Consider the following 11,624-nt stretch of genomic DNA (forward strand, 5'->3'; position numbering starts at 1 on the left):
AAAATGAAAAAAAACTTTTTATTTATGGTATAGTCCGTTTATCGTTTTTCCCACAAGCAATTGCACATAAGAGGCCTCCATGCAAAAAGATTTTAATTTTTGAGCCTTTTTTATAAAAAAATCATAATTCACAAGTTATTCCAAGTGCATGCAAGCAACTAGATATTAGTCATTCCAAATGATTGGCGCACATAAATCACGAGTCATTCCAACTGCATGCGAAACAACTCGAAATACAATCATTCGAAATGATTTGTGCAAACATATTCAATACGAATTCATACATATTTTATTCAAATAAAACAACAACTTCGAGGCGGCCCTACTCCCAAATCTGAAATTAATCTTCTTCCGCAATCTGCGAGCGGCACACGGCAATGACCTCGTCGAAGCTCGGGCCATTCCACAATGTTAAAGTGCGGCATCGGGTTGGGGTCGTCAAACTGCTGGATCTGAGCGGCACGGTCCTGGCCAAGGATTTGCGGCCAGAATGGGGGCGTTAGGCTCGAAGCCTGGATGCGCCCTCTCCTCCGGCATCAGACGTGCCCAAAACCTACGGACGACACACGCCAAGGCAATCGTACCGAAAGGGAGGGGGGCAAGCGCCACAAGAAGACCCCTCGCACTCAGAACCCATCCCACCGGCAGGCGCGTGTCCAGCGGCACCAGGATGTCGCAGATGGCGAGAAGCTCGGCTTCACGGAGAGTGATGCTGCACAACCACACCATGGAAGCGGAAGGGGTGGAGGGAGAGGAGAGCTAGGGTTTGTGCTGTAGTGGCGCCGGCGGCGGATAAGGTTGTGGAGGCGAGCGGCGAAATGTGACGGGGGCTGTATATATGGCACGGGAAGGGCTGGGTTGCGGCGTTAAACCGCCATTAATTGGAGCGGCGGCGCGAGTCCCGACATACGAAAGCGCGAGCAGACGCTTACAACAGGCGACTTTGATTTAATTTTGTATGCCAGCGTGAATGCATGCGGCCTTACATATCGGTCCCATGCGTCAGCACCGGCAAAGTAACGGTCAAAGGCTTTGACCGGACGCCAAGGCACTGTTTGGCCTTTTGTGAGGCCCGGGCGAGTGAAAGAGGGCAAAAGTGAGCAAAGTTAGATGGGCTAGAAAAAACTGAGCACAATTAAAAAAGAAGGGACACAGAAATAGAAATCGCTAATACAAACTCATGAAGCAGAATTGCTACTCTTTTTCGAAAGGAAAGAAAGACTATTGGCACTGTAGCCAAGCAAAACAAAATGTCGCACTCATAAGTTGATTTTAAACTACCATATGATCCATTAGTTAGGAAATCAAAGTGGGCTGCAAAGCATCGTGATCGTCATCGGAAAGCAGAAGCTATAACCAGGCTGCCTGAGACTGATTATATGACCCCGTGCCCGCCAAGCCTAATTTACTCAGTCATGCGTTGCGTGTACCGTGTGAGGATAATGAACTAAAACCGCGCTTTCTCCTTCACAGGATGACGTTTGACGCCTACTTTCTAGATTGGAGATTAGGCGACACATTTAACATCCAATTAAGCGCCCGTCACATCTCCCTTTTCGGCAAAAAAGTTAGGGTACTGGCAATTAAACATCTCTTTAAGTAAATTAACTGAAGTGTGCAAATGCAACACACACTCACAAAGTGGCCACATCACTCACTCTCTCGATGCTCCCCACGCCGATTCCTCTTTACTCCATCGAGCGTTGACAGATGGGATTATCCGCTGAAAAGGGCGCACAGAGATTAGCCGGAAGCTCTCTCTTGGCCGTGGCCGTGAGGTGAGGCGTGATCCCCACCCAAACTGATTAGATCTTGGATCTAATCAGCCCCACCACGGATGGACCCGATCAATCCTCAAGGACCAACCTGCCCGAATCGATCCGTTTCGGAAAGGTCGCCCGTCTAATGGTAGGTGGCTCACGATGGTGTCCCGGCGTTGCCTGCCTGCCTGCGGCTGGTAGCATCCCCTTCCCCCACGTTCCATACGGAAAAGCTCGGCTTCATTGCTACTGCTCTGTATATCTCGGCGAACGAACCCGCGGCCGGCCGGGGTACCGGATCAAGATCCGTTCTAATAAAGCCGCCCATAATTGCGGCGAATTATGCAGCAATCGGGTATGGGGTTGCCAATAAAGACCAAGCAGTGGTACTGCGCCCGCCCAGAGAGGTACGTACGAGCACGATCTTTTGCTGCTCGAGTTAACATGGCATGTTGCCACGGAACCTTCTCTGCGTCGCAGCATCGTCCTGGTGCATGAGATGGATGCGAGGCCTATGTTATGTTGCGTGGAGGCATCGCCACATGACGGAGAGGTGCGCGGTCGGTTGCCAGAGAGAGACGAGAGAGAGATCAGCTGCGCTGTGCTTGTTGCGAGAGGAGAGGGCCTGCCACCATTAAAGAAAGGGAGGAGGAGGAGATGGCCTAGTCGTGGCCCCCCTCGACGCGGCTGTCTCTTGCGGGCGGCCACGATCCCAACAGGGAGCGGGTCCAAACCGAGTCATTTTCTCCCTCCAACCTCCACAGGATCCGCGGCGAAATTCTTTCTTCTTTCCTGTCCGCGGACAGGGCGATGCTGCAAGTGCAACAGCCCACCAGCCGTTCTCCGGCCGCGTATTTCTCCGCTCGATCATCCTATTCCTAGCTGCTGCCCTGCCCGCGCGCGACAATGCCGGCGTCGCCGCCCTCCCGGTCCCCGGAGATCACCAGCGTTTGCTCTGACTCCGACTCCGAGGAGCCGTCGCCTGTGATCACCAACAGCGGCGGCGGCGGCGGGTTCGTGGTGCAGCTGGTGTCGAGGGACGTCTCGGACGGGCTCCTGGGCAAGTTCGCGGACACCAGCGAGTTCGACTTCGACTACGGGAGGAGCGGGCTCTGGTCGCCGCTGGTGCTGCGGCCTGAGGTCCTGCTCCTCGCCCAGGCGTCGGCGTCGTCGGCCCGGCGCCGGCAGCGGCGGTGGCGGTGGCGGAAGCGGAGGAAGGTGAGCACCGGTTGACGGCCAAACCTTGCATTTCGTGCATGTGATTTGCAATGGGGCAGGCATGGATTTACTTGTCTCTTCTTCCGGTGCAGATGCTCTGCCGCTGCTTCTGACGCGACGTTCGCTTTGGATGCTTCGTCCGAGAAGCAACTGTAGTTCCTCCATGGTTTGCTCTGCAGACCGCTGTACATCCGCATGTAGCATACGATGATGATCGAAGACCAACCAGTAGCAAGAGAGCATGTAAATACGTACGTGGTTACTCTGCACTGTGCACTGCTTTGTGGTTGGTGATGATCCCGGGAAGCACCCCAGGTGCGCTGTAATTGCTACAGGATTCTTCTGATGATTGTACTCTTGGTTGGTAATGTTCCACGCGATGTTTGTTCATGTGCTCTACCTATACCTACTGATTTGAGACCAAATCCATGGGCCATGGCCGTGCCTCGTTGTACTGGTGGAGGAAAGTAAGGTGGACCTTATTATCGATCATGTGCAGCGCGCAACAAAAGTTTCATCTTTTTTTTCTTTTGAGACAGAAAAGTTTCATCTTTGAATAGAGCCGAAAGGAATAATGCATTGTGGGTATGCCCTAAGCATGTTTATTATATATATAGGGAAGGGAGGTGACTGACAGCACATTGACATGATCGTCTCTACAACTAATTAATTCAGCTGCAAGACAGACAAATTAGATCGTCCTTCATTCCTTGGTGGGTGCTATAATATTGAATAAATCTCCTATTAGCCTAAAGAAGCAGCTAATGCTTTCAAACAACAGCCACCAAGAAATGGAGCACTGGGTTATGCCGACACAGGAGCAGCTTTATAAAACACAGTACGGAAACCTCATTTGATCACGACAGTAAAATCACAGGCTACAGGATCGCCAATTTAGGAGTACACACAACAAGGTCGAATCGTAAAACAAAGGCGGCACGGGCGCGGCCAACAGAATTTAAAAGGAATAGCTGCTATTACTCCCTCCGTTTCATATTACTCGTCACAGAAATGGATGTTTCTGGAACTAAAATACATCTAGATACCTGCGACAAGTAATTCGGAACGGAGGGAGTAGAATCAACCATGATAGTACTTACTAAATAGTGCGGTGGCCCCACTTATCAAACAAACCTTACACAGCCTAACCCAGTTCAAAATGTGGCCAGCAGACAACATATATCAAAACCCAGAAGACAGACCACATATACTCCCTCCGTCCGAAAAAGCTAGTCCCTCAAATGGATATATGTAGCACCAAGTTGGTGCTAGATACATCCATTTAAGGGACAAGCTTGGGACAAGTTTTTCCGGACGGAGGGAGTATAAAGTAAAATGGGAACAAAGTAATACCAAAGTCAGAGACTCCCAACATTTTACATAGTGAAAGGCAGACTTTATTTGACTTGATCAACTTGCCACAATCATAGCTTAAGATCAAATTTCTCCCAAGAAAACTAACTATTCTTATACTACCTCAGAAAAGATGTTACCTATATTCATTTACCCAAGGTTTTTTGTATTAAATTTCCATATGGACAGTAAATAATCCACTGTGAGAACACACTATTCATATCAAATATTATCTTTTCTTTTACTAAACTGGGTGATGAATTGCCCCTTGTATGGTTTGAGGAATGAAATGAGTTGCCCAATTACCACCTCCCAACTTCACAAGCATAGGCCTAGTATAAAATGAAGGATTAGCTTATCCCTCAAATCAAACAGCACATAAATACAGCAGGAGCACTTGCAACCCCACCTATTTGAGGTGAATATGACATGATAAATAGCAATTAACAAAGACAGAACAAAAAGCTAAAAATATCCCAGGATTACTCAAAGGGGCCAATGAAGCAGAGATAGAACTTTGATGGGTCATAAAGTGGCCCGTTTATTCTTCTCAAATTATATTTAATGAACCTGGGGAAAATGACCAGAACCCGGTGTTCTCTACTGATGATACATTGAGTGGCTAGCTAGATACATCTAAATCCACGTCGAGAACTTTTTACCATTGTAAAATCCACATCGAATACACAATGACATAAAATAAGGAAGATGATGTTTTCTTATAAGGAAGAGGACCTAGGTTACAGAACGAATCAAAAGAACTTCTAACAATTCATGTTTGGTAGCCTCACTGTGTTAAAACTTTGCTCTGTTTTTTTTAGCATCAAAACTTTGCTCTGTTTACTTGTGCAACTTGCATCAAACATGATAGCTCATTTACAAAAGGAACAAACATGGCAATGATCGCTTAAAAAAAGGTGCTGAACTGTAAAAATGAAAATAAATACTCCCTCTGTAAACTAATATAAGAGTGTTTAGATCACTAGTTTAGTATTCTAAACACTCTTATATTAGTTTACGGAGGGAGTAGAAGAGTATGAAGGAGTCTGAAATGAGCACAATTAGAATCCAGTATGATACTAAGCAGAGTGATGCCACATCATTACCAGGAGAAACCAACAAACCTTTACCCAACCTAACCTAACACAAAAATAAGAACATGCCATCACCGAGTCTATCAGTGTTCACATAGAACCCGCCATAAGAGATAAATACAGACCTCTTATAGAGGATTACAAGATCATCTGAGTTAATTAAATTCCTAGATATGACATAAAATGGCACAAAAGACCCACAAAATTGAAATGAGTAGTTCTTTGTTCTGTGTGAAAGACATACTTCATTCAGAAATAGAGCATTGATCTTCTTGCTGCAAGCATAGCTTCATATCAAACTTATGCAAGGTCCCAAACTCAAGCTCAATTCCCTCAAATAAAATTATCTCAGGCCAAAACTTAACCTAATCATTTTACTTAAGGAAATTTAATTAAGTGCAAGTTGAAAGAATTCTCTATCAAAAGCTACCTATTTGCATCTCATATTATTTTTTATTTCACTGAACTATTTGAACCCCTTTTAGTTAGTCCGTCCATATTTTCTTATCTTTGAAGTCTACCATCATCCCTGCCATCCCCAGTTTTCCAGATGAATATGACAAGGTAAATGATAGTGAAACAACTTTGAAAATTACAGAACGGACCACCTAATAATACAATCATTATCAAAACCAAGCTCAAAATACTACTTGTTCATCAAGTCACACAGAAAGTGAGACAATCATTCATATAACTACTTGTTCGCTGATTCATTCATCACATTCTGATGTTTACATATTCTTATCTACTTACTGATCACAACACCAACTAATTTTAAAAATAAACATGTACACTTGTGTACAAATTAACGCATAAGTTCTTGATAATGGTCTTAAAGCACAATTACCATCCAGAATTACTGGTCACAACACCAACTAATTTTAGAAATAAACATGTACACTTGTGTACAAATTAACACATACGTTCTTATTTTTATCTATCCCATATATCAAAAGACGGTTATCTATAAATAGGTTAAATAATTACAAAGAAAAACAATCATCTAATTCTAGAACATCTGCACACAGAATTACTTAGAGAAAGGGTCAACGAAGGCTCAAACAGAAATCAGATATACCTTTGGACACACACTACTAGATCTTTTACAGACTCACATAAGATGCCCCAAACATTCTAAAATGATATCCTAATAAGGTCCAGGGAAGCTAAGATGGAATTTTGATGGGCTAAAAACTGGCTCATTTCTAATTTAGCGTAATCTGTTCGAATAATCTGATGACAGTCAAAATCACCAAAGCATTCTTCTCTGACAAAATGAAAAACTAGACAGAAATAGCCACACAAGTAAAAGCTACATTGACTCAATGAGTTCATCTGTTTAGCATTGTGATGGTTATTCAAAGAAAAAAAAGGACGCTGAACAAGACAATGACTTCCAAATATAGACAGTTCATAAGGATTAGTTAATGAGGTGTTAATTGAACAATGCTGAAACAGAGATGGGGCAATAGTGACTTCATATACAAACAATGGAAGGTCACCCATAAAGTGAGCACTTAGGAAGTAGGAATTTTCAAATACAGGTCCAAATTTTGGAGTTAAGAATAACATTTTTGTGGATGAACCAGTATAGGCCATTCTATAATAATTCAAATGAAAATTATAGGTTCCACTTTGTAAAGAGAGGAATAACGCATTTTAAAAGTTACAATAAAGAAAATGGCTACCATCGTTTGTCGTGAGTCGTGACACATGGGATGGTACTTTTCTGTTTGGTGGTCACTGTGACGGCACCGAGTAATATTGCCCTTAAATTTATATATGGCAAACTAATTGGTGAAAACTTGCTATGGATGCATTCTAAATGGCACCTGGCAATAACCATCCCTCCGCAATATTATTCCACATCTCAACTTTCATCCATCGAAACAAAGCATGAAAGGCCAGGAGTCACGAGGTCATTAGGATAACAGGAGCACTACAACAACGGTCATGATCGCTACGAAGTCACAGATTCACAGTTTCCTCAACATACTAGGCAGCAGATAAGCATCCATCTCGGCAGGAATGACTAGAGAACAATAAACCAATACCATCTCGGCCAGATTCGGTTCGTACAAAGGACAGGCCCATCGTCAGCGCCACTTATTGCTTGAACGTGTAGGGCTGGGGCAGCGACATGGGACCCCGGCCGTCGTCGTCGCCGTCGAGCAGCCTCTGCACCCGCTTCTTGGCGCAGTGCTGCCGGTCGAAGTGCCTCACCTGGCGAAGGAAACCGAAACCAATTGTTATTAGGAGAAGCAAGCAGAGACGCGAATCATGGAGGGATTGGCGGCTGGCTGCGAGGCGGATGGGGATTAGAATAGTTACCCAGGAGGGGCGGCAGCTGCTGACGTACTGGGCGCGGGACTTCTTGCAGTCGGCGGGGAAGAGGAGCCCCATGGTGGCGATCTCGGTGGGCTTCTTGTCCGCGTGCTTCTCCACGCACGCGTAGAAGGCGTCTCGGGCCTTGGGGTGGAGAATCGAAGGGCTTGCGTCAGCAATGGAGAGGAGACGAAGCGGGGGGGGGGGGGGGGGGGGGGGGGGGGGGGGCTAGCGGGAGCGGAGATAGGGTTCGGGATTACCTTGTAGCAGGACTCGCGGCCCTTGGAGAGGACGTCGGCCATGATGGTTCCGGCGTCGCAGTGATCGGCGTCGGGGGCGGAGGACATCGTCGGCCGTGGTAGGGGTGGGGAATTTGTTTGCGGAGGTTCCCTTGGGGCAGGGGAAAGGCACTGGGTGGGCCGGCGCAGGCCGCTGGGACGTGTAGGAATCACCTACTGGCGACGACTAGCGGCCCGGCCCATTACGCCGGGACGTGTAGGTTCTCATAGTTTCGGTTTTCTTCCGGTTTTCTTTTTCTTTTTCCGTTTTCTTTCGTTTTTTCTATGGTTTTAATTTATTTTCCACCGGCTCCTTTGGTTTTTTTTTATTTTACTTTCGTATTCTTTATTTTCTTATAAGGTTTTTCGTTATTCTTTCTTGCAACATTATACTTTGTTTTTTTGTTTCTTTCTTTGTTTTCTTTGGGTATTCCTTTTGTTTCTTTATTATCGGTTCTTACCGTTTTAGTTTTTCTCAAACCATGTCTACTTTTTTCCCTAAAGGAAAACACATGTCTACTTTTTTGTCAGTGCACAATGTACATTTTTAGAGCACATGTGCAATACTTTTTTATACAAATTGAGATTTTTCAAATACATGATCTATTTTTTAATACATGTTTTGAAAAAAATTGAATACACGGTAACATTTTCAGAATACACGTATATTTTGTTCTGCTCGGTTTTGGGTGTTATAAAGGCTTTAGGAGTTTCATGGGAGCAGAGATAGGGTTTGGGATTACCTTGTAGCAGGACTCGTGGCTCTTGGAGAGGACGTCGGCCATGATGGTTCCGGCGTCACAGTGATCGGCGTCGGGGGCGGAGGACATCTTCGACCGTGGTAGGGGTGGGGATTTTGTTTGTGGACGTTTCCTTGGTGCAGGGGAAAGGCACTGGGTGGGCCGGCGCAGGCCGCCGGAACATGTAGGAATCACCTACTGGCGACGACTAGCGGCCCGGCCCATTACGCCGGGACGTGTAGGTTCTCATAGTTTCGGTTTTCTTTTTTCTTTTTCCGTTTTCTTTCGTTTTTTCTATGGTTTTAATTTATTTTCCACCGGCTCCTTTGGTTTTTATTTTATTTTACTTTCGTCTTCTTTATTTTCTTATAAGGTTTTTTGTTATTCTTTCTTGCAACATTATACTTTGTTTTTTTGTTTCTTTCTTTGTTTTCTTTGGGTATTCCTTTTGTTTCTTTATCTGTTCTTACCGTTTTAGTTTTTCTCAAATCATGTCTACTTTTTTCCCTAAAAGAAAACACATGTCTACTTTTTTGTCAGTGCACAATGTACATTTTTAGAGCACATGTGCAATATTTTTTTATACAAATTGAGATTTTTCAAATACATGATATATTTTTTAATACATGTTTTGAAAAAAATTGAATACACGGTAACGTCTTCAGAATACACGTTGTATATTTTGTTCTACTCGGTTTGGGGTGTTATAAAGGCTTTAGGAGTTCCATGGGAGCGGAGATAGGGTTCGGGATTACCTTGTAGCAGGACTCTCGGCCCTTGGAGAGGACGTCGGCCATGATAGTTCCGGCGTCACAGTGATCGGCGTCGGGGGTGGAGGACATCTTCGACCATGGTAGGGGTGGGGATTTTGTTTGTGGACGTTCCCTTGGGGCAGGGGAAAGGCACTGGGTGGGCCGGCGCAGGCCGCCGGGACGTGTTGGAGTCGCCTACTGGCGATGACTAGCGGCCCGGCCCATTGGCCGGGACGTGTAGTTTCGCATAGTTTCGGTTTTCTTTTTCTTTTTTCCGTTTTGTTTTATTTTTTCTATGGTTTTATTTGTTTTTCCACCGGTTCCTTTGGTTTTTATTTTATTCTACTTTCGTCTTCTGTTTTTTCTTACAAGGTTTTTCGTTATTCTTTCTTGCAACATTATACTTTGCTTTTTTTTCTTTCTTTGTTTTCTTTGGGTATTCCTTTTGTTTCTTTATCGGTTCTTACCGTTTTAGTTTTTCTCAAACCATGTCTACTTTTTTCCCTAAAAGAAAACACATGTCTACTTTTTTGTCAGTGCACAATGTACATTTTTAGAGCACACGTGCAATATTTTTTTATACAAATCGAGATTTTTCAAATACATGATATATTTTTTAATACATGTTCTGAAAAAAATCGAATACACGGTAACGTTTTCAGAATACATGTTGTATATTTTGTTCTGCTCGGTTTGGGGTGTTATAAAGGCTTTAGGAGTTCCATGGAAAGAATTTCAATTTCGTTGCTCGTTCCATTCAAATTATTAGGTGCTTCTTGAATAGTTGGATATGATGCTTTTGGATAAGTAGGAGCATACCATTGATTTTTTTATTTCGATTAGGATTATAGTTTTTGTGAGCAATAAAGTTAAGGTTATTAACATCGACATTGATAATGGAGTTTACATTTACTCCCTCCGTCTCAGTTTACAAGTCCTGTGCGTATATCTAGGTTGCCAATTGTATCACCCTAATATAAATTATATAACAAAAAAATTATACCATTTGAAAATAGAACATCTGAAGTTTATATTGATATATTTTTTGTAATATATGACTTATATTAGGTTGGTCAAATTAACAACGACCTAAGAGTACGCGCACGCCCTGTAAACTGTGAGAGAGGTAGTACCTATTCTTTACCACTTATGGTGGTGATTAATTCATCGATCGGCGATCAACTCCTCATTTTTCTCTTCGCAAATAGAATTAGTCTTTATTGTGGGCAGGGTTCTCTTGGATGTCAAGTAATTTCTTAGCCTTCGCAATCGGCCTTCCCATTATGATTTCTCCTACAGCTGTATCAAGCATGATTTTTTACATGGTATTAAGTGCATTATAAATATATGAGGAATTAGCCATTCTTCTATACCATGGTTGGGGAAATTTCTCATAGCCTCCTTCATGTGGTCCCATGCAAGTGTTGGTGGCTTACGTTCTTCCTGCTTAAAACATGTGATCTGAGATCGAAGTTGCATAATTTTTGCATGGGACAAAACTTAGATTAAGACATGCTACAACATATAGTCCATGCAGTTATAATTCCTCTACGCAAAGCTAGAAGCCATTTTGTTTAATTTTTCTCTGAAAAAGAAAGGAAACAAACTCAACTTCAAAATGTTTGGTTCATAGTCTTCGATACGTATCATACAACACAGTTTAGTAAATGTGTATAGATGCATGTCGGCTATACCTCATTTATCCCCCAAGTCACTGCAGAGCCCCCAGTGGGCAAGATATGGCAGCCGCCATACCTTGATTCTGGGGATTTTTTATACATATGTATGTGTTGTCTATCGTCTCATTCCCTCGTTCAAGTTTTTTCTCGTTCAAGTGTAGAGAGAAAAAGGCCGCTGGCACACAGGCACGCCACACACACAAGTTGGGCCGGCACGCAGGCACACATAAGTTGGGCCTGCTGGCACACACAGAAGCGGTCGAACTCGTCGATTCCATCGAGCGCCAACCCACACGCGCGCGCAAGCGACGAACCCTAGCGCGGTGACGGCGGCTGGTCAGGTCGCGATCCAGGCGGGCAACTGGCGACGGGATAGGCTACGGCGGCAGCGGGCTTGGGGCTTAAAGGGCGGCGGCAGTAAGCTC

The 11,624-nt window shown here is 44.2% G+C and overlaps 2 protein-coding genes across 2 annotated transcripts; one reads left to right on the plus strand and one right to left on the minus strand.

The window, feature by feature from the left end:
• The first annotated feature begins 1,801 nt into the window (after positions 1–1,801).
• Positions 1,802–3,368, plus strand: LOC125520689. Its single transcript, XM_048685653.1, has 2 exons — positions 1,802–2,978; positions 3,071–3,368. The coding sequence occupies exons 1-2, from the start codon at positions 2,667–2,669 to the stop codon at positions 3,089–3,091; spliced, it is 333 nt and encodes a 110-aa protein (XP_048541610.1). The 5' UTR covers positions 1,802–2,666; the 3' UTR covers positions 3,092–3,368.
• Positions 3,369–7,251: 3,883 nt separating this feature from the next.
• Positions 7,252–8,155, minus strand: LOC125520687. The gene is made up of 3 exons (XM_048685652.1): positions 8,011–8,155; positions 7,757–7,894; positions 7,252–7,648 (listed from the first exon to the last, which is right to left on the minus strand). Exons 1-3 carry the CDS (start codon positions 8,095–8,097, stop codon positions 7,532–7,534), a joined length of 342 nt encoding a protein of 113 aa, XP_048541609.1. The 5' UTR covers positions 8,098–8,155; the 3' UTR covers positions 7,252–7,531.
• Between the last annotated feature and the right edge of the window lie 3,469 nt (positions 8,156–11,624).

This window comes from Triticum urartu, chromosome 7, assembly GCF_003073215.2.
Source record: "Triticum urartu cultivar G1812 chromosome 7, Tu2.1, whole genome shotgun sequence".
NCBI classification, from domain to species: domain Eukaryota; kingdom Viridiplantae; phylum Streptophyta; class Magnoliopsida; order Poales; family Poaceae; genus Triticum; species Triticum urartu.

Bases quoted from the DNA above. Each gene is read 5' to 3' on its own strand.
- LOC125520689 (XM_048685653.1), top strand. From the start codon at position 2,667: ATGCCGGCGTCGCCGCCCTCCCGGTCCCCGGAGATCACCAGCGTTTGC. The intron at 2,979-3,070 runs GTGAGCACCGGT...CTTCCGGTGCAG, and splicing joins GGTGGCGGAAGCGGAGGAAG to ATGCTCTGCCGCTGCTTCTG.
- LOC125520687 (XM_048685652.1), bottom strand. From the start codon at position 8,097: ATGTCCTCCGCCCCCGACGCCGATCACTGCGACGCCGGAACCATCATG. The intron at 7,895-8,010 runs GTAATCCCGAAC...CTCCACCCCAAG, and splicing joins GCCGCGAGTCCTGCTACAAG to GCCCGAGACGCCTTCTACGC. The intron at 7,649-7,756 runs GTAACTATTCTA...TTCCTTCGCCAG, and splicing joins GCAGCTGCCGCCCCTCCTGG to GTGAGGCACTTCGACCGGCA.